Source organism: Crinia signifera, chromosome 1, assembly GCF_055691185.1.
Source record: "Crinia signifera chromosome 1, ASM5569118v1, whole genome shotgun sequence".
Lineage (NCBI taxonomy): Eukaryota > Metazoa > Chordata > Amphibia > Anura > Myobatrachidae > Crinia > Crinia signifera.
Window position 1 is genome coordinate 223343973 of NC_139217.1, and position 23433 is coordinate 223367405.

General features: G+C 43.0%; 1 protein-coding gene across 2 annotated transcripts in view; it reads left to right on the top strand.

Moving 5' to 3' along the window:
• The window catches only part of YJU2 (YJU2 splicing factor homolog), a 215851-nt gene extending 203832 nt beyond the window's left edge, over nucleotides 1-12019 (top strand). For both annotated transcript variants that reach the window (XM_083179324.1, XM_083179323.1), the window contains exon 8: nucleotides 6973-12019. In XM_083179324.1, coding sequence (XP_083035450.1) covers nucleotides 6973-7067 — 95 coding nt within the window. In that variant the 3' untranslated portion in view covers nucleotides 7068-12019. The remainder of the gene's footprint in view (nucleotides 1-6972) is intronic.
• Nucleotides 12020-23433: the final 11414 nt, after the last annotated feature.

Here is a 23433-nt window from a genome sequence, read left to right on the forward strand (position 1 = left end):
CTGGGGAAGGAGTAAACACTCCAACACATACAGTTAAGGTTCTTTTGTCGCGGCATCTATGCTTCCATTAAGAGGTATTGTCAGGAATGCCCAGTATGCCAGAAGACTCCACCGGTACCCCTCCCTATCCCTTTTGTGCCTTTTGAGCAGATTGGCATGGATCTGATAGGGCCAGTGGAAAAGTCTGCTCAAGGGCACCAATATGGTGGTAGTTGATGATGCCAACTACCACCAATACCTGGAGGCTATACCCCTCTGCAATTTGAAATCTGAAACCATTGCCAGAGAGCTACTAACCATGTATACCTGCTTGGGAATACCAAAAGAGGTCTTAATGGACCCAATGTACCCCTTTTGTTTCTAAACTTATGAAGGATTTATGCCGGTTGTTGAATGTAGACAGGATTACCACCTCAGTGTACCACCCGCAAACGGATGGCCTGGTATAAATGTTGAATCAAACTCTTAAGCAAATAATAAAGAGGGCAGTGTCACAAGAAAAACAAGATTAGTATCTGCTCCTACCTTATTTGATGTTCGTGGTCAGAGAGGTAACCCAATCCTCTACAGGGTTAAGTCCCTTTGAGTAGGGCCGGTGTTAGGGTGTTTGGTACCCTCCCATACTTTACAAAGGGACAGCGCACACCAAAAAAAAGATGTGTGGTCTCACAAGGAAGGGGCATGGCCACACAATAGTACTCCCATTCCATATTACACCACACAGTAGCACAATCTTATTCACTGTACACCGCACGAGTGATGTAATTAGCCATTTTGGTCTTTCTGTGCTAGAAAGGGAATTGGTGACCCCCACCACCACATTCATAATAGCAAAATATAGGAGTGTAGCTTCACGGGGAAGGGGCGTGGCCATATAAAAGTACCAATAACGCTGTAATGCCCATAACCCATTATACCACACACATTAATTTAGCCCTTTATACATTATGCCACCCATCATGATGCCCCTTAATGGCAAAAGTTTCCCACAGTAGAGCAGGGGGAGCGCCTCTCCTGCCCGGCACCTCCCTGCTGTGCATCCTCTGCTGAGCGGGTAGCGCCGGCCCTGCCTTTGAGCTCCCCTATTGGAGACAGCCCAGAGGGATTCTGAATATCTTAAGAAGGGTGGGAAGAATGACCATGCCAGGACCATTACATTGTTCAGTTTATGGCCCAGTTATACAGCCAGGACGATTGCGCCACTGCTGAATGAACACAAGGAAAGGTCCCAACAACATCAGAAACAAATGTATGACAATACTTCAATCAACCGGCCCTTTAACCCAGGAGACAAAGTGATAGTGCTGGTGGAAAACAAGATGTATGCACAATGGCGGGGCCCTTATGAGATTATAGATTTAGTGGGACTGGTCAATTACAAAGCCCGACTGAAGGGTAGAAGGAGGGAGTTACAAATCTACCATGTAAACCTTTTAAAACATTGGTAGGGAAGTTCCAGTCAGCCCACTTCCAGAGAGCTATGAATAAGTTGATGCGGACCCACAGGGAATATGCAGGATGACATGTTATTTTCAGCTTTGACTGGGAGTCACACTTACCAAAGGTAGAAACCGTTTTAAAATATCTACGGGCACACAGGTTTACCGCCAACCCTGAGAAATTTGCCATTGGTATAGTGGAAGCCATTGTGGGCAGAGGGCAGGTTAAATCTCAGCCTAGTAAGGTAGAAGCAGTCCTCACCTAGTCTAAACCTAAACGTAAGTCACAACTTAGGACATTTCTTGGTCTGGTGGGATATACAGTAATTACAGGTTCATTTAAGAATTCGCCACTAGAGTTGCTCCACTAACCGAATGTCTTAAAAAAACAATCCCCAGATAAGATATCGTGGTTTAGACCAGAGAAAACTGCTTGACAGGTTTTAAGACAAGCTTTGTGTACTGAGTCTTGCAAGTTCCTGACTTTAAAAACAATTTATTACAGACGGATGCCTCTGGGACAGCATTAGGAGCAGTCGTTTCCCAAGAGGTAGATGGAGAATAGAAGCCTATCCTCTACCTTAGCCATTAATTATTGCCTAGGGAGCGCAAGTACTTAACTGTAGAGCAGGAGTGCTTTGTGTCACGCCTGAGGGTTGAGGCTGACCCTGGGAGGCCTCAGACTAGAGAAAACTGAATACAGAAACGTAGGAGTCCTTAGAGGATTCTTAGACATACACAATGTTTGAAGAAATGGCAGAAGGCGGGACCAGTACAATGGAGTAATAATAAAAGTCTGAAGAATCAATGTCAGGAGGACTATCGATGATGGAGCTGAAGATCGATGTCAGATGGACAATCGATAATGAAGCTGATGATATAATAGCTTGAATAAATGTTGAAGCATAAGGAGTAGTTAGATGGCACCATTGAAGATAACAGGAGCTGGTCTCTTTAAGATGAGTGGCATAGCACAAGCACTGGAATCCCTTTAGAGCACACATCAATCTGTAGTGAAGACAATTGAAGCACTGACGATTTGTATTAGCTTTCCCAGCATACTTATCCCCACAGGTGGAAGGGGATCGGTTTAGCAATTAGGCTGGAAGCATGCTGGCGAGGATTGGTTGGAAAGACTCAGGTGACCTCTCCCAAGATGGTCGCACCCAGTTCCGACCGTGGAAGGAAAGTATGTTTGTTAATTTTCTTGGCTGCTGACTACTGTGTAGGCGGTGACATACGCAAATGATGGCGACTCTGGAGGTCGAGGAGAACCAGACGCAGACACAGAATGATCTGAGGAGACAACCGGAATGTTAGTGATACAGTGGGAAACTGTATGTAGACGGAGACACTGTGCAGCCGACAGCATGCAGGCCGTGCTCATAAAGTCCAGGCCTAACACGCTGCGACATTCTGAGAAGGCGAGTAATAGGTAGAAATAAGTACTTAGTTACCTGGATCAGGACAATTATTTATTGGGACAAGAGTTTTTGTTGGACACAGACCATGTACCCTTTCAGTGGATGCATACAAACAAGGAGGTGAATGCTCGTGTGACCCGTTGAATTTTGTCCTTACAGCCATTTAAGTTTGTGATGCAGATCCTGATCCTCCAAACAACCCTATGGTGAAGCTAGGATAGAAGGAAGAAGGCGAGGTGGGCGACCTCTGGAAAGTGGTGGAGGGCAGAGTACCTGGGCGCATGGCACAAGTAGATGTGGGCGAGGCAGAGACCTCGACCCTTATTCTGGTTCACTCGCACAGGAAAATTCCTTCTCAAATGGACAATACCATGTGCACTGCAGGGGAGGCAGATATAACATGTGCAGAGAGAAGTAGATTTGAGTGGTTTTTACTTCAAATTGAGATCACTTTTTTGCAGTGTAAAAATAAAGCAGTCAGTATTTTCCCTGCACAGAAACAAAATAACTCACCCAAATCTAATTCTCTCTGCAGAAGTTACATCTGCCCCACCTGCAGTGCACATGGTTTTATCCATTTGAGAAGGAATTTGCCTTTGTGAGTGAACCAGAATAAGGGCCCTCGGTCTGAAAATAAAGTAGCTTCACCAGGGTGGTTTAAGCTAAAGGGAAAGGAGTGTGGCAGAGACAGCATATCTCCACATGAGAGTTATGTAGTGGATCCAGACAATGTTTTGGAGCAGTAGCAAAAGCCAGGTGTGTAATCAGCAGCACCTGTGATTTCCTTATTTAAGTGTTTCCAGGGCAGAGTGCAAATGCTCTTGATTGTGAATTAGCTGCCCAAGCGATAGGCCGGGAGTGTGTTTGAAGTAGGGACCACTGGAGCTTCCTGAAGTGCTTGTACTATGCTCTGAGCTGTATGCTGCAAATGTATACTGTCATGTCTGAGGGGTGAATCTGGTCTGGAGCTGTAGTGTAGCAAAAGCTTGTTTCCTTAATGAACTTAGACTGCATAGAGAGTAACAGGAGTCTGTAGAGGAACCCCACACAGGAAAAAAGAGTCTCCGAAGCGGACATATAACTTGTGTAAATACTCCTGCTTTTACGCTAATCCAGATATGATACTTTTGCCAGGCTAATTGCCTGACTGGTGGGACTTTTAATTCTTAGAAAATGTCCGTAGTAAACCAGCCCAGCAGAGCAGTAATAACAAGCTTAAAAGTTCCCAGTGGGGGTTAGTCTTATTTGGTTGATAAGAGTAGAAATTTAAAAGCTTGTAGCAACCTGAGCGGTATTAGTACACCTTCGTTATTGAAACACAGCTGTGTATATTTACCACTCCCGGGAATGCTTTTAGTCCTCCATGTGTTAAATACAGGCCATGGTGTTAATAGTAGATCCAGGGCACTATAATCCTCCTTCCCTTGCCATCAGAGATTTACCCTGAGGGACCCTCCAATTTAGCTTATCATCAGTTTCCTGTAGGGTGAGGAGGTCAGAAGATGTTACAGCAGCCGCCCAGCGTGCAGGTAAGCACAGCTGATTAACTACTGACGCTTTTTCCCACCTGCGTATCTCGGCTGTTTTCTCAAAGATCAACCGCCGTCCCCCAAGTATGTGGTGGGTATCTCTATGGTCGTCACAGGAGATGGTCACCGATGATGATAATGGCAACAGCAAGTATCTTGATTTACTGCAGATATCGATGTTAGTCTCTCTGACTGGTGACTTGACAGCTGTAGTGAGGATGATGCAATACTGGAACCAATAGCAGGTAGACTGAACAGCAGGTGTAGAAGGTAAACCGAGAACCAGGTATACTGGTAGAGGATGCAATGTCCCAGACTTGACACTAGAGGGAGTCAGATAGCAGACAGAGTGGAATGATGTAGGTGCTGAATTAGCAAAAGTACTGGAGAGCTGTAGAAGCTGCTACTCCTTAGGACTTCATTGTACTGACTGATTCCTTTCTCCAGTCTCAGGGTATATATATATATATATATATATATATATATAGGCGGAGCCTGTAACTGATTGGCTGTTGCAGGATGATGTTAGAATAAATTAGGACAGAAAGAAGTGTGTCTTGGTGTGGTGCACCTTTTTAATTACAACCAATAAAATGTAACCTTTATTAGAATTGAACTAAAATAGCGAAATATAAAAAAATACATGGTACTTCTGTAGTTTCACGGCGCCAGTACACGGCGGTGTACAACATGGATAGTGGGGGTATGAACTATCCATGTTGGCATGGAGTTAAGTTACTTTTTTTGACATATTTTGTGGCGAGCGTAGAACCCGGAAGTAGCACGGTGCCATGCTGGCACCGTGAAACTACAGAAGTACCAAATACATTTATAGACAAACACGGTGAGAAGAGTATGTGTTAAAAAAACAGCACAGACAGGGCTCCCGTGTGTGATGACAACGTTTTAGGATTTTAGCTGCCTTTGATTGTCTCAAAAGGGGCTCTGTTCTGCATTAGCTTTCCCAGGATTAGATCACTTGCTGTTGCACAAATCACAACATGGGTCTAGATTAGGTCGACCTAGACCCACAATATATCAATTTCAGCTTGGCAAATTTGACAGAACCATGCACGGTACTTATATGTTCGTTGGGTGCCCACTAAGCTATTTGCTTAGTTTTCCACATCCCCTCACGCGGTGAGCGTAGTGAGCCACGCTGCGCTCGCCACACTATATAAAATCAACTCCACGCCGACATGGATGGTGGGGGTATGAGCGTACTAACTATAGTGGGCACCCAACTAACATAAGTACCCCATGCACAGAACAGTAAGATCTGTGCATGGTTTTGTCCCCAAAAAATGTGTTACAGTAAAAATAAAAAAAAATGGTGTGGGGTCCCCCTTCCTGAGCCAAACCAGCCCTGGACTCATATTCAAAAATATGGGGGAGGGGGGGGAGCGTAGCGGTCCCCATATTTCTGAAATCAGTCATGGGCACGTTGCTTTATTCAGGTCCCAGCATGCGGGGCATTAATATGCTTGCTGGGTCTTGTAGTTCATATAAAAAAAGAATGTGTAAATAATGACACACACACCCAGTAATGTAGAACGTTATACTTTAAAATCACCTGGTCCAGCATTGACATCTCTGCTACTGACCCAACAAGTCTGAGTCTGCTCTGCAGTTTGTATATAGGTACTTGAGCTGGGAAGGTTAAGATCTGTACTACTCCAATGCACAGTCAGATGGTATTATAGCTCAGAGCTCCAAGCAGCCACCGGGGTGTAATGACAGTCAGCTAATTCAAGACTAGGTGGCCTGTTATCAACAATATGCCCCCTCGACTGCTGCTGCTTGTTGTTCGAGCTACAGTTTGATATACAATTTGTAATGAACTCATTCTCTATCCCCCTACCCATTCTGACACCCCATGTGTGCCAATGTATGGTGGGACCTACATGTTTCATTTTTTTCTGGGCCAACTAAATATTGCCAAATGCCCTGGATTGGCAGATAAAATGTAGATTTTCTTAGCAGTCTTCATGACAGTTACAGTTTTTTTTAACTGGTTTACATGACACACATTATTGTCAATCTAAAGGATCAACAATGTTTACAGTGGACTACAATGTTTTTATAATATTCTGTAAATGGTTAAAAAGCAATACTCATCATGTTACTCATGCATCTATAATGGTTGCAAGGTATGGTTCACACAGTTCCTTTGACACCAACACCACACAACTGCAGTTTAGTGGTGTCTGTCACTGCAAACAGAAAACTACTGTATGTAAATAAATACCTTACAGGAGAGATTCAAGGAACATGTCTTGCAATCCTGCTGCCTGTTGTGGCAAGCGAAAGTGCTGCCTCTCATTTCAAAAATCAATCTAAACATTTGTGGAATTGCAATGAACACTATAAAAGATCATCACTTGAATGATTATTAGATGTAACCGACAGCACAGAAACCACTCATTTTCCTTCGTAGCTTCCAAGTTAGAATTTGAAATTTTAGGTCCCTTAAAACCTTCTAGTTATATTACACTATTGCTTTATTTCACTACATTGGTTTAATATTTTGTGCATATCTTAATATACTATGATTTATTCTACATATTTTTTTTCCCCCAGGTAGCATAAGTCATACTCCATGTGTTACATCATCTATTGGAGCATCTGCCCTGTCCTTGCTCGGTGCATACTCAGATAGTGAGGAGAGTGAGTAAAGATGACTTTGACCAAGGAAAGAGATTGGGAATTCTCTCTACTACCTTAGACCTTTTTGTGGGTGAAAATGTTAGCTTTGCTGAAATTGTCCTTTTGTAGTGTTTGTACTGTAAATTACTTATAAAAATATTGTTTTTTTTTTATTCAGAATTACATTATATTTTCCCTAGAGGTTTTACAATATAATATTTACATAACAGCATTTGCATAGAAGGGTCCGCTTTGGGCAGCCAACCCACACAAGGCCATCCAAGTGACATCTTTGTATTATAAATAGTCAATGCAGTGTGTATTATATATATATATATATATATATATATATATATGTTTTTTGTGGAGCGGCACTCCTACGGCAATGTATGGTTCAGATCCAAATAATTCGGTGCCTGCCAGTAATAGTCCGCAGATGCAAGCTATACACATAGGAATCTGGAGGACAGCTGCACTCGACCAAAAAATAATACCATGAGACTGGATGTATCACCGACGTTTCTAAGCCGTTACGGCTTCTGGTATTATTTTTTGGTCGAGTGCCGCCGTCCTCCAGATTCCTATATATGTATATATATATATATATATATATATATATATATATATATAAAATCTTAAACCACACATATGGTGGTTCCTTTATCTAAACAATTTAGAGAAATTCACTTTGTTTGGCTGATGATGTATTAATAAAGTTTTCCGACATGGTGAATTACTTGTCTTTTTGTATGTCATATATACAAAACACCCTTTTACAAACAAGACTCTTTGCTAAATTTAATAATTCAATAAATCTGCAATTTTTGGCTGTTTTTGGAGCAGATTCGACTTGCCCCATTCAATACCAGTGCTGATTGTTCGCCTGGGTGAAAAATCCAGCATCAGCCAAAACCACATGGTTCTGCAAAATTGCTGCAAATATACAGGGTTTTGGCACATTTGCAACAGTTTTTTCCCATTTCTGTAGCTGTTTTCACTCATCCCAATACACCACGCAGAAAAAGTGAAATGGCATCTGCTAAAATGGACAAAAATATGAGTCATAACGCCTGTGTTTGAATACTATATAATCGGCAAATAATTGGTGATTTTTTTTGCCTGGCTGGGATTGAATACCAAAGGGGGGTGAGCTGTATTGCACTGCTGGATATAATAATCCTCCTAATAATTGGCTGGAGCAAAATGAATGACGGACACACTGTTTATATTGTTTCAAGTTTATATATAAAAAATATAAATATACACATTGATTAAATACACATAATGGACAATACATAAAGAATATATAATAAAATTCAATAGGAATTTGAAAAGTATGATGCTTAACTGGGTTCCAGATTTTGGAGTATTAATTACTGATATTGCAAGATGGAATGGAAAGCAGCATCTGGCTATTAGTAGAAGGTTGCATTATTTTCCATATAGTGAAAAATTAGTAGGACCAATTTAAATGTTCCAGTTGGTCTTTATACACCATCATGGTGCCAGAAACGATTCAGATCAATATCAGGCTGGAATAAGACATAGGCTGACCACCACACTTAGCACTTTATCCCAAAAGAAATTCTGGGTAGCCAAAGGTTGAATTTCTTGCTCACCCTTGTAGCAGCACCAATGGAATCCCGACTGTCGACATCCGGCACCCGCCTAGCGGTACAGCCATAGATTTATGATACAATAATCATACAAAGAATGTCAAATAAAATATACTAATGAATCAGAGATAGAGGTACTTGTGTAATATCTGGGCGCCCGATTTTAGTGGTATACAATACATGCTATGCGATTTTTCATTGTAAAGACCCAATTTTTAATTGTATAGTCACCCATAGGTGATTTCATACCCCCACTATCCAACTACGCATGGAGTTGATTTTAAATAGTGTGGCGAGCGCCACCGAGCACAAAACGTGGCGAGCGCAGCAAACCCCGTGAGGGGACGCAGAATACATGTAAAGTAATCCGCGGGGCTCGTTGCGCTCGCCACGATTCGGGCTTGCTGTGCTCTCAACACTATATAATATCATCTCCATGCGTAGTTGGGTAGTGGGGGTATGAAATCACCCATGCGTGACTATACAATTAAAAATCTGGTCTTTACAATGAAGAATCGAATCGCATGCCTTAAGTAGTGGCATGCAATGATAAAATCGGGCGCCCGGATAATACACAAGTACCGAGAAATGAATAACGCAGCTTAGCAAAGCCCTCCAGATGTGACCATGCAAACCACACAAAGGAAAAGTGTTTACAAATACTGTCCTTTAATGTGTAGAGGTCAGATTTTCTCCTCTCATTAACTCCTTTCTCTCAGGGATAATGGCAAATAAACATTTCCTGTCTTGTTTGAGAAGGGAGATCAGAAAGAGGGAGCTAGTGAAAATCAATTGAGATAAAAAACAGTTGAATTTAATAGATTGCACTTACAATAGAAATAAGTAAAATGGCATAATAGACAAAAATCCAGGAGGAAAAGCTGCTGACAACTGGAAACCTTCTTGTGTTGGAATAGATCAGCTGGAAGATTCACAAAGATGGGAAATTCGTTAAGCGTGTCTCAAACTATTACTGTACGGTCTTTACCCACTGTACAGTCTTTATTTCTGGAGAGACGGATGATGTATCCAGACTTCCAGCTGATCTATTCCAACCCAGGACGGACAGACTAGAGGTGAAAGAACATCAAGTGGAATGCCTGATTACCAGAGCACTAATAACACTACTCAAAAAGAAAACAATCTTAGGACAAGACCAAAGCAAGTGTCAAAATTTCCCTCTGGGAAACCACACTTGTGACAACTCATAGCGGTGTGATATACATCCTATATATTAGAAATAATTATTTTTGCTAGTACCTAACTGTGGTGGTGGAGGTACATGGAGTGCCCAGAGCAATTGTCCAGATATTATCAGAAATTGACCCTAGGTCTCCATCCCACTTTATTTGAAAGAAGGCAGTGTATGTTATCTTGCAAAATAGCATACACTGAGTTCCTAACAATTATTGCTTGTTTAATTAAAGGGATTTTTGTTACCCTCACACTGACATTAAGCAGCAGATATAATGGTGTAAGACCTGGGGTAATTTGTGCAGATCGCAATGTATTATAAGTGTAACTTGTTTGAGCCTGATAGCTAAAACTTTGGCTAGGATCTTAATTTCCGTTGGGTGAAGCGATATGGTCCGATAAGAGTCAAGCTTTTTAGGGTCCTTGCCAGGCTTCAGCAAAAAAGTGTTTGTGTTTTTTGTAAAGTTCCAATGGGATTCCATCTATTCCCGGAGCTTTATCTCTGGGAAATTATTTAATGTCAAATGCAGCATCTTCTAGTGTTAAAGGTGAATCTAAAAAGTCCTGTGCCTTGTCAGACAAAGAGGGAAGATTTATATAAGACAAATAAGCATGCAGTACATTACAGTGTAGGTTGGTATTATACAACCATTGGTAGAAGGACAGAAAGTCAGAGTCTGCACCAAAACAGTACCATCTGATCCACGGAGTTCCACTACTATATTGCAGAATCACTCACCACGAGCAAGGTGGCCAAAGAGCCTATGTTAAGAGAAGCCTATACTGTACCTTATTATACAAGAAACACTCCATGCCTACTGTGCAGACAACCACTCTGTCCTAGAAGTATCAAGCCCATCTTGCAGATCATTCGAAGATTGCCCTTAGATAGGATTTAAATGCATCCCATAAAGCCGAAGCTGACACTCCATCACTATTGAGCTAACATAGTTCCATCCACACAGCCTCTAACTTTAAGCCTGCGCCTATGCGCGTCAGCCAAAATGTATTTAACTTCCAAAACCGCTGACCACATTGTCAGTCTAGGTCTAAACTAATATTCAATGGGTATTGATAAGAAATACCTCTAGTTTCATACTTAACTTCAGGACCAGATCGATCCTGGAGAGAGAGGAATGTGAGTGTGAGACACAAGACTATTGCTTCAAAGTTGGATGTCTCGGGTATCAACCAGACCCATCTCAGAAATAATAGCTGAAAAACCAGTTCCCCTCTTTTGTATTACAGAAGACGATGGGTCTATGTCATCATTAAAGTCTACTGCCCATAAAGTAGCAGGAGAGGAAGCCATAAAAGCAGCCACCTTTTAAAGTATATAATGATAATATGGCACTGGTATGTACACAGCCAATAATAACAAGGGGGTAGAGCTAATTATACATTTTAAAAACACATACACCCCCAGGGATTGATCTGTACATAGTTCAGGGAGAAAGGGCAGATGTATGCATTGACTGAAATGCCCAGCCTACCTAAGGTTCTGTACCTACCCAAGGTTACTTAACCACATGTTTCCATAAAATACATTTTATCTGAATCAGAATGTTTAACCTGGTTTAAAACTAATGAACATTTTAGCTATAGAAGACATTTACAAATGAAAATGACTTGCAACCAGCAATACACACTCTAGGTAAAAATAAACAAAAAATCACATAAAAAGGAACCTGCGTTACACCTAAGCTTTAAACAGGCCTTACCTTGTTGACTAAGGAAATGTAACACAGGTGATATTAATTTACACTACATTACCCTAACAGAGCAAACCTTTTAATGGCAGCCAAACATGAAGAGTTCCCAAGCTAATGGTACATCTCCTGGGGCTAAACTTATAAACATCTAAATGTCCATGACTTCTGCATTTACTACGAGGAATACATTTCATCCTACCAAATATGTAAACTGTTTGCATCTGTTGTCATATGCTCATTCCTCCTGGAACTATTCCCAGTGATCTACTGTTCTTGATTATGCACTTATCTTGTATCTGTGATGTTTCTTGTATATCAAGCTTTTTTTGTTTGTTTTTTTGATTCTCCACAAAATCCATTATTTTAACATTTCCAGACAGTCCAGATGATGTCAATTATTATATATTGCTTATCACTGTTTTTCCTGATGAAGGTTTTCTAATAAAAGTGAAAAGTACAGTGTTACTGCTTCATTTATATAATACTGTGAGTGCTGCCCGTGCTTCACTTATCTGGGATGGCATAGACATATTTACCTACTGTATCAAAAGTGCCGAGTGGAAATCGCCACACATACACACACACGTATGTGTATGCTTCCTTCAACCTTTGGCGATTTCCTTCATCAAGGACTGTTGTTTGTATAGTGTTCTTTGTTCCTACACTAGTAAAATGGATCAAGTTGCATAAATACAAGCAGAACAACTGGATCTGTTTATGCATGACTTATCTATTGGTGAAACATTCACCTTCTCTGATTTTGAGTGTTTATATCTACTTTAATCTGCTACAATTTAAAAAAAAGATGAAGTGAATTTCTATTTACACAGGGCCACACTCTCAGAGTATTATAGAGATCTTAAGATCCTTTTATGGATTCCGTATTCGTAACATCCCAACCATAGGGAAAAACAATGCGGAATTCTTCAGGAAATGGGCAGCCATACTTAAACCATGCATCATTTCATTTAATTCTCCTAGTGGTGGAGGAATCTACTCGTGAACTTAATAACATCAAAAAATAAATTGTGGCCCTGGAATAATTGCATTTGGAAACTCTCAAACAGGACACACAATTTGGAGTGGATTAAAAAATTGCAGATGCAACTTGATAAATACTGAGCAAACCTTATCCAATTTAAATGGGAGAAAAAGGCCATAGTAAATAAAGATTATGAGGACCAAAGGGTTTATTACTGGGCAAGTAGAAATGGATGAATGTTCGAGTCACACACACTCACACCCCCCCCCCCCCCCCCCCCCTGGTCAGATGCATGTCCCCCAGCAGGGGTAACCACCCATGTAAAACATATAGGGGGAAAGAACCTTTCTGGGCCCCGCACTATAAAAAGGACATCATAGAACTGGAAAAAATTCAAAGAAGAGCGACAAAGCTAATAAAGGGAATGGAGAATTTATTTTATTTATTCAAAGTTCCACTCAAATTCCTTTAGTACTTATGTAATATCTGGGCTCCCGTTTTTCTTATGAGACCGCGTCCCCTCACGGGGCTCTCTGCGCTCGCCACGCTTCGGGCACGGTGGCTTGCTGCGCTCGCCACACTATATAAAATCAACTCCATGCGTAGTTGGATAGTAGGGGTATGAAAAAATGGGGTGCATTTAACATGGGAGCCCAGATAATACATAAGTTCCGCTCCTTTGAATAAATAAAATACGTTGTTTTTCGGAAAATATTGCAATACTAAACCAGTATTTATATGCAATTCATCATTTGTAATTTATTTTATTAGATGCCCGTGTGGTTTTCTATACATGGGAAAGACTGTTAAGAAATTTAAAGAGCGCATGGTGCTGTATAGAAGCACAATTCGCTTGGCCCTTGAAGGAAAACCTATCGAGTAGCCAGTGGCTAATCATTTTAAAAAATGTCAACATGGATTGTCCACCATCAGATATAAAATGATTGACAGTGTGGTAGGTAGTCCAAGAGGAGGAGACAGAGCTCGTGCTTTGGTACAGAAGGAAACTAAGTGTATACACGAACTAAACTGTGTGTCACCGCATAGGTTAACTTAACTGCTTAGTTCAGTTGTTTCCTTTAATGCATTCTTTATAAGTTTGTCTTTTATGCCATCCTAATTCTCACGATAGCATAATATTTATTATCTATATGTTTGCCCCCTGCACAGTATCAGTGTAATGCTTATTGTTGTTTGTTTGTTACTAAGCAACCTGTTTGGCCCACCGAACGTCATGATGGGTGAGTCCCCCCGCAGCATGGACGCCGGTGGGGAACAGGAAGTCCTGCACACTGGGTGTTGGTGATAGAGCTATATAAGTAAGACGTGTTTTATTGTTTGTAATACTGCTGATGAAATTGAAATGTTCTGTCATTTATTTCATACTGTGAGTGCCGCCATCCTGGGCTTTGTATAATGTATATATTCTTGGCATGATGGAACTACCAGAATGATCAAGAGCTTTAGGAGCTGAACTTACATGGAAAGTGACAAGCACTGTCAAGGCATTCAACAATATATATTGCAGACCATTATTGAGCAGTTGTGATAATACATACAGGAACTTGCACAGTAATATATACAGTGCAGGTATAGCTTCCTGTCTGTGGGTATAGAAATCCGCTCCTGGCCTCAGTTGTAGTTAAGTCTCGGAGAAGGATCTTATATTACTATATGGCCTGATGTTTTGAAAAAGGTCTAAGATGCAGACCGAAACATTGACAGACTACTACCGATGTAAGATGCCACAATAAATGTGATTTTTTTTTCCAAGTACCATTGCCGAATGGCGAGTGCCCTCTTTCCTTGTTTTATCCATTGGACCTAGTGCCTTGGGGTTGAGCACCACCTGGATGTCCCCATGTGAATTTGTGTCCTGATAACCTGTGTCTATATTGTTGATATGTTACTTGATTTTGTGTTATATTTTATAATATGTCAAAAGACCAATCTCATGTGCTTGATGCGAACACATTGAGATTGGCACAAGAATCATTGATATCACTGACCATTGACGACGCCGGCAAAGTGTCATGTTTAATTTGGGCAATTACCTGCTGAAACGCCTATAGATATCTATCCCAAAATTTTAAAGCTCAAATGTCGGGAGGTGGAATTAGTGCTCCATGGGCAATTCCTTTCTGACTACCACAGAAATAAAAAAATTCCAAGGGGCTTTTGGGTTGACAACATTCCGACACTAGGGAGGGGCAATCTGAACTTCTGCACCTGTTGGTGCGGTGTCCTTAACAAATGCTTATTTGATTTGCTATTCCTGGTGATCGAGGAGGTTGGATCCGAACTAGCAAAGGTCAGACCGGAAATTTAGTGAATTTAATGCTCTAAATCTAAACATGTTATCTAATGAAAAATCTGAAAACTGGTTGAAGAAATTGACCGAACAAATTTCCTATCAGCAAGATCTTATCTTTAAGTGGAAAAAAATTGACGACTGTTGACACAGATTACACTAATCATCAGGTATATACAGTAAGTGTTTACGAGGTGGTAATCGAGACACACAATATCAGCGTCAACAGTCAGCCCAGAGACAGAGATCCGCTAGGCGTTATGATACTTTGTCACAGTCCAACTCTGATAATGAAGCACTTTAGGTCGACCCCCAAGGGGAGATAATTTCCTTTTTTGGGAGCATCCACCCGGAACACCACAGATCTTCCTCCTACCCCTATTATAACTGTCCCACGAGAAGGGGCAGGAGGAAAAACCGTAAACAGAAGAGGAAAGCGGACAAAGGTGGCTTTTAATTTATCTAGCTTCTCAGCCTTGGCCTTTACGTTTGTTCCTACTGATAACCACAACAACTCGATGGTCAATTTATAACTACAAATTTGTTAGGAAGCTTAGGCTGAGAGAATGTTGTAGTGATACCAACTCCCGGAAAGACGACATGGCTATACTATCCAAGCCTAGCACATTTGATCCCCCATCTATAAACTAACTTTGGAGGATGGCAGAGAGAAATTAGCTACCAACGCCAGCCCAAAAAAAATCCAGGAGGGGCTCACCACCACCTTCTACCTGCATAACCATACATAATGAAGCACTTTAGGTGCTTCATTATGTATGGTTATGCAGGTAGAAGGTCGACCTAAAGTGCTTCATTATGTATGGTTATGCAGGTAGAAGGTGGTGGTGAGCCCCTCCTGGATTTTTTTGGGGCTGGCGTTGGTAGCTAATTTCTCTCTGCCATCCTCCAAAGTTAGTTTATAGATGGGGGATCAAATGTGCTAGGCTTGGATAGTATAGCCATGTCGTCTTTCCGGGAGTTGGTAGCTATCCAAGCCTAGCACATTTGATCCCCCATCTATAAACTAACTTTGGAGGATGGCAGAGAGAAATTAGCTACCAACACCAGCCCCAAAAAAATCCAGGAGGGGCTCACCACCACCTTCTACCTGCATAACCATACATTATGTGGGACTCACCACCCTTTAACCTGTCAGAGCAATGGGTGCTCCTGCACAGGAATGCCCTTTGTCTACCGGCATGGGAAGGACACACCCGCTGTCCTATCAAAAGGGGGTGCCCCATAGTGACCGCTTATGCAATGCTTTGACCGTTGGCTGGTTGCGATTTCCCGACACAAAAAGGTTTACAACCACAGCCGCCATCTACCAAAAACTAACCCTGGAGCTCTAGACCACACCCTGAAAATATCCTCAAGGAAGATGTAAATGCCTGCTAGGGAAAGGTGCACCCCATCCTCCCTATAGTAATGCCTGCTACTGAGGACCAACAGGGGATGCCTAACCACCAAACCACCCATGGCCCGGACAAACAACCCGACAGCTGAGTTTACTTTTTTATGGCCTTCTCGATTGCCGCTCCACATCAGTGAAAACAGGGGATCCTCTCAGACCATACCACCCGGATACTTGGCCAATAAGCCTGCAAGGCCACCAAGTCCGACTTAATGCTCAGAATGAGGTCAATGCCCTTTATACCAACCATGTCATAACCCCCAAGGTGAATGACCAGCCAGTCAGAACAACCCTACCATCGCTTTTGACAGAAAAGAACCTGCAGGAAATCAACCGAACAAAAATCCCTAACTCCTATCCACCTAACAACTCTGTCACCTAAATACTTCACCGTCTGCCCTGTCATTGGATGCCTATCCACTGCAACAAAAGATAATGCCAATCAAAACCGAATAGATAGATATAGGCAGAAAGATGAACAGCAGGAGAAGCACAAACACAACTTTAAGAGCTATGTGTGCAAATGCTAGGAGTTTAGGAAATAAAATCCCAGAACTAATTGCAATAATGACAAGGGATGAACTGGATATTGTGGCTATTACAGAGACATGGTGCAATGAAAATCATGACTGGGACATAGCTATACCAGGATATACTTTATTTAGGAAGGACAGACTGGGAAGAATCGGAGGAGGGGTTGCAATATATGTGAAAAAAAGCATAAAGACTACCTCAATACAAAGTATTGAAGAAAAAACTGAGGCCCTTTGGGTGACCATAGAAACAGGGGAGAAGGCGATTCTTCGTATAGGGGTGATCTGCAGACCACCAGGTCATGAAAAGGAACTTGACAAGAGCCTATTTCAGGAAATCAATAAAATGGCATTAAAAGGTTATAATCATGGGAGACTTTATTCTACCTGATGTAAACTGGGAGCTGCCTGTTGCAAGTTCCACCAGAAGTAGGGACATGCTGAATTCCTTGCAAGGAGCATCCCTCCAGCAATTGGTGAGGGAGCCCACTCGTAAGGACGCAATATTAGACTTAATACTTACAAATGGTGACAGAATATCTGACATAAATGTGGGTGAAAACCTGGGATCCAGTGACCATCAAGCAGTATGGTTCAAAATAAAGACAGAGACTGACTCATCACACACAAAAACAAAGGTGTTCGATTTTAGAAAGGCTGATTTTGTAGAGATGGGAAACTCTGTAAGGGATTCTGCCTAAAAAGTGCAATTCTAAAAGCAACAGAACTTTGTGTCAAAAGAGTTAGGAAAAAAACAAGGAATAGGAAGTCATCGTGGTTTGCAAAAGAAGTAGCAAGTATTGTGAAAGCAAAAAAGTTGGCCTTTAAGAAATTTAAGCAGACACAGAATGAGGACAAAGAGGTGTATCTTGTTAGACAGAAGGAGGCTAAGAAGGTAATGGCTGAAGAGAAAATGGCCCGTGGATAAAGGAGGGAAAACTTTTTTTAGGTACAGATGGAGCCGGGCTCCCTCTTGCTGGCGAATCGCCAGACTGTCACCGCTGGCGATCCGCCAGCAGCCCGGCTCTCCATCTTACTGAGACGCGCGTGCGTCTCAGTTTCCGTGTGGCGGGGCGAGGGGAACCTGTCCGTCTCCGCTTCAGGGAGACGGACAGGGTTAGGGGGGGTGCAGGGAGGCGGTGGGGACCCCGGGTGACCGCCGACAAGCCGGCGGGGACCCGGTGGAAGCGGTCGGAAGGGGACGCGCGCGCATCTCGTGTGCGCCGTCCCCTTTCGCAGATACAGATGGCGGCTGGCATCATCATCGCCATCCCCTGCAAAGACAAGCCCGGCTCCATCTGTATATAAGTGAAAGGAGAAAAACAAAAAGTGGAATAATAAGACTAAAGACCGTTTTCTTGAGGGGGACAATGTAATAGCAGATAATATTAATAATTATTTCTGCTCTCTATTCACTGCTGAAAGAGAGGGGAAGGGGCCACAGTTAAGTTGCAAGTATGGTCAGAAAAGTATGAGGGAGAAACAAGTACATTTACAAAGGAGAAAGTCCTCACAGAACTCTCAAAACTTAAAATGGATAAATCAATGGGGCCAGATGGGATACATCCAAGGATACTAAAAGAGCTTAAAGGGGAACAGAATTATTCAACCAGTCACTAGCTACTGGAGTAATCCCAGAGGACTGAAAAACAGCGAATGTAGTCATGTCAAACAAATCTTATTGACTTTTTTTACTGGGTGACTAAAGTAATAGATCAAGGTGGGGCTGTAGCGGTAGCTTATCTAGACTTTAGTAAGGCTTTTGACACTGTCCCACATCGCAGACTGTTGAATAAACTTGAAAGCTTGGGATTGGATTCTAAGATAGTTGAATGGATAAGAGCATGGTTGCATTACAAAAAACAGAGAGTTGTAGTAAATGGAGTACAGTCAAAGGAGGGAAAGGTTACAAGTGGAGTACCCCAGATATCTGTACTTGGACCAGTGCTTTTTAATATCTTTATTGGTGGTATTTCAAATGGAATTGAGGGTAAAATGTGCCTTTTTTGCAGATGACACAAAGGTATGCAACAGGGTAGACACACCAGGAGGGGTAAAACAAATGATTGATGGTCTAGGTAGATTAGAGGAATGGTCAAGAGCATGGCAACTACAGTTTAATGCCAAAAAATGCAAAATCATGCACTTGGGTTGCAAAAATCCAAAGACTAAATATAGTATAACTTTCAAATATATCAAGGGTTTTAACAAGGTACAAGTGGGAGACATTCTTCACAGGAAGAGGAGTAGCAGAACACGAGGCCATGCACTGAAACTAGAGGGAGGAAGATTCAGGGGAAATTTGAGGAAGAATTACCTCACAGAAAGAGTAGTAGATAAGTGGAATAGCCTCCGATCAGAGGTGGTAGAGACAAATACAGTAGTACAATTTAAACATGCTTGGGATAGGCATATTGATATCCTTACAAAAAAAATAAGGATCAAATATGGTTTGAGGTAACATGTTTAAAAAAGGGGCAGACGAGATGGGCCAAGTGGTTCTTATCTGCCGTCAAATTCTATGTTTCTATGCCTCTCCGCCCCAAAAAATAAAAGAATGGCATATTTATCCAGATGTATCCAAAGAAGCTGAAAAAGAAGAGTCCCTACCGTCAGAATCGGAACACAACAGTATAAATTGAACCACTGTAAAACCCATGTGAAGCAGAAAACTCAAAAAAGCTCCCATGGACCTTAGGTTTGCTAATTGAATTGAGGCCCTTTCGGAGACCAAAGGAAAAGCAACCTTCACACCCTCAATTTCTAAATGCTATCTGTTCAAAAACTGACTGTAAACATAGTTTTAGGGTTAGTGCAACTACAACTTATCTAAACGAACAGACTACTTCCACTGCCCGAGTGCCTGGATCGCCACTGCGGGAAATCCAGCAACTGCAGCCTGTGTAGTTGACCCAATCCGAATGGAGTGGGTCCCATAATCCTCAAGCCCAAAGACACTAAGCAGCATTGAAACACTGCTGCAAACTGGAACTTGGTGAGAGGACCCCCAAGGTCTCCGGAGCCCACTAACAGGAAGTAATCCAAATCATGGGCAACACCCTAATGTCCAGATGTGAACTGTATGCACAAGAATGAGCTAAACGTCTCAAAATAGGCGCAGGAGACAGAGCAGCCCATCAGCAACTGACCCCCCCCCCCCCCCGGAGGGCATAGCTGCAAATACTTTCATGCCAACTGTACCGAGTAAACCTCCCTCTCGCCCTGTGCTGCAAGTGACACCCAACAGCCAGGCCCAGCCTGGTCTGTTTAAGAGTGCACAAGTTTGCAAAGCAACACATTGTCTCGCAAGAGAACTTTACTAAACAAGAGTCCCGTGTCCAACGAGGCATTGCTACTAGCGACCAACTCACTCACCCTAAAAGCTCCAAAGAAAGCCAAGGCGAATGCCACACTAAATAGAGCGGTCTCATATGGTGACTCCCCAACGCTCCCCAGAGCCCCATCCAACCTTTCAGTAACTTCAAATCAATGAGCCGACGCAAATCCACAGGCACTAGATTCACCCTGGCCTACCCCTTTATAGCCTTAGACAGCATGAAGGACCTCATGGGATCCTTCTGGCCCCATAAATGAGCATGAAACGCAATGCCCGAAAGGGCAACGGACATGGCTACCTTCGATCTACCAGCTGTGCAATGCCCCCAAACAAAAGCCAACAATTTATCCTCTAGGGACTCCCCTTCCTGACCATACCTACTCAAAAAGGACCTCCGTTCCCTCCAAGCCACATCATATGTCCTATGCATGGAAGGCGACAATGTATTCCTGACAGATATATATTCTGCCAGATATAAGGCAAGCAGGGTAAACCCTCGGCTGGCACCAAGTCCCGGAACTTATCCCACTGAAAGCGAGACAATGCATCTGCTATCCTGTTATCAATGCTGGGGACATGGCGAGCAGATAAATGCACATTAAACCTCAAACATCGAAGGACCATATGTCTAAGCAGGTGCAAAGCCTGGAGGGAGGAAGCACACTGGTTGTTGATGGCGTGGACCACCCCCATATTGTCGCACCGGAACACCACTTGCCTCTCTGCCAAACAGGAGGCCCACAATTCCTGGCAACAATTATCAGGAACAATTCCAGCAAAAATTTGTGACAAAAAACCTACCCCATGGGGATAAATCTGCACGCAAAATTGAAAGATCCCCAAAAAGACTGGACTTGCTTCAGCTGAACTTTTCGCTTCCTAAATCAGGCCCAGGAGCTTCTGAACCTTGGCCACTGGAAGGCGGCAACAGCCCGCCGTTGTGTCAATTTCTATAACCAAATAGCTAAGACAGTGAGTGGGACCCTCTGTTTTGTCCACTGCAATAGGGACCCCCAAGGACACTATCAATGACCACGCTACCTCCAACATCCAAAGTGCTGAAGGCGGCACTGTCTCAGGAACCCACTAACAGGAAGTCATCCAAATCACCCTAATGTCCAGATGTGGACTGTATGCACCAATGCAAGAATGAGCTAAATGTTCAAAATAGGTGCAGGAGACAGAACAGCCCATCGGCAAACACCTATCCACAAAAAATTCCCCACCTAACCTAAAACCCAGGAACCACAAAGAATCCAGGTGTAACGGGAGGAGGCGGAATGCGTACTCCACGTCCACCTTTGCCATTAGTGCACCAGGCCCACAATCCCGAACCAAACCCAGGGACTCATCAAAAGATTGATAACGGACCTTGCATTCCAATTCGGAAATGGCATCCTGTTATTGATCCCCCTGGGGGTGGGACAAATAGGCAGGGCAGGCGACAGGGGGGTCAAAGGGGACACTTGTACCGGGCCCCAACCTTGTAAGCATGGCTGCTGCCCTAGCAATAGTTTATAAAGGTGCAGTCTGCCCACCTGGCTTCCTGGAAGGAAACTTACATGGACCCCAATCCAGTATTCCCCCTCAGTCTGGTCACCTGATGCACAATGCTGCGCCCTCCCATCTGCCCTGCCATATTATATTGCATAGTGAATATGAATTATCATTTACTTCTAATTGAAAAAACACATTCAATGTAATAAAAATCTTGGTGCGCCATTGGGGGCCCCCCAGAGATCTCTGTGTACCCCGGGCCCCAAGATTTCTGTTTTGAAAATTTCTGAACTGTGTAACAGGCTTTGTATATGTGTGTGTGTGTGTGTGTGTGTGTAACAGGCTGTGTATGTATGTATATATGTGTGTGTGTGACAGGCTATGTGTGTGTGTGTGTGTGTGTGTGTGTGTAACAGGCTATGTATGTATGTATGTCTATATGTGTGTGTAACAGGCTTTGTATGTATGTATGTATATATATGTGTGTGTGTGTGTGTGTGTGTGTGTGTGTAACAGGCTTTGTATGTATGTATGTATATGTGTGTGTGTAACAGGCTGTGTATGTGTATATATGTGTGTGTAACGGGCTATGTGTGTGTGTGTGTGTGTGTGTGTGTGTGTGTGTGAGACAGGCTATGTATGTATGTCTAAATGTGTGTGTGTAACAGGCTATGTGTGTGTGTGTAACAGGCTTTGTATATATGTGTGTGTAACAGGCTATGTGTGTGTGTGTGTGTGTGTGTGTGTGTGTGTTACAGGCTATGTTCTGTATGTGTGAAGGAACAGGCTGTGTATGTATATATGTGTGTGTGTGTGTGTGTGTGTGTAACAGGCTATGTGTGTGTGTGTGTGTGTGTGTGTGTGTGTGTGTGTGTAACAGGCTGTGTGTGTGTAACAGGCTATGTATGTATATGTGTGTGTGTAACAGGCTTTGTATATGTGTGTGTGTGTGTAACAGGCTATGTGTGTGTGTAACAGGCTTTGTATGTATGTATATATGTGTGTAACAGGCTATGTATGTATATGTGTGTAACAGGGGATTCAGTATTGAATCCCGGCGGTCGGGATCCCGGCGTTCAGAATCCCGACGCCGGAATCCCGACAGCCGAAATGCCGACAAGGGGGGGACGTGAATCGCCCCCCCTTGCGGGCTCGCTGCGCTCGCCACGCTACGCTCGGCACACTAATTTATTCTCCCTCCAGGGGTGTCGTGGACACCCCAGGAGGGAGAATGTGTCGGCATTTCGGCGGTCGGGATTCTGAACGCCGGGATCCCGACCGCCGGGATATTAACTGCATCCCGTAACAGGCTATGTATGTATATGTGTGTGTGTGTGTGTGTGTGAAGGAACAGGCTATGTGTGTGTGTAACAGGCTATGGCCCTCATTCAGGTTGGTTCGCTCCCCCGCACGTTCACACCGGGGAGCGATGTTGTGCATGTGCAGCCACTTTGTGTGAGCGGGTGCGGCAAACCAATTATTTGCCGCTCCGATCGCATGCAGTGGTGTGGACGGAAGCGTGGGGTGGTGGATATGGGTTGCGCCGATGGGAACTCCCATGACGTGGGTGCCGGGGAGGGCAGCTGATGTCACCGGATGTCAGCTGCCCGCCCTCTTCTCGTACAGGAGCGCCACAGATCTAAGACAGCAGAGACTGACTTAGATCTGCGAGCGCTTGAGAAATCATTTGATGGTCGGCGACCGCACTGCCCTGCACACAAGTTGCAAATCCATGATGATGTAAAACATCCGTTTGCATGCGTGAAATCTGAGGTATTTAGATGACCCGCAAAGCTGCT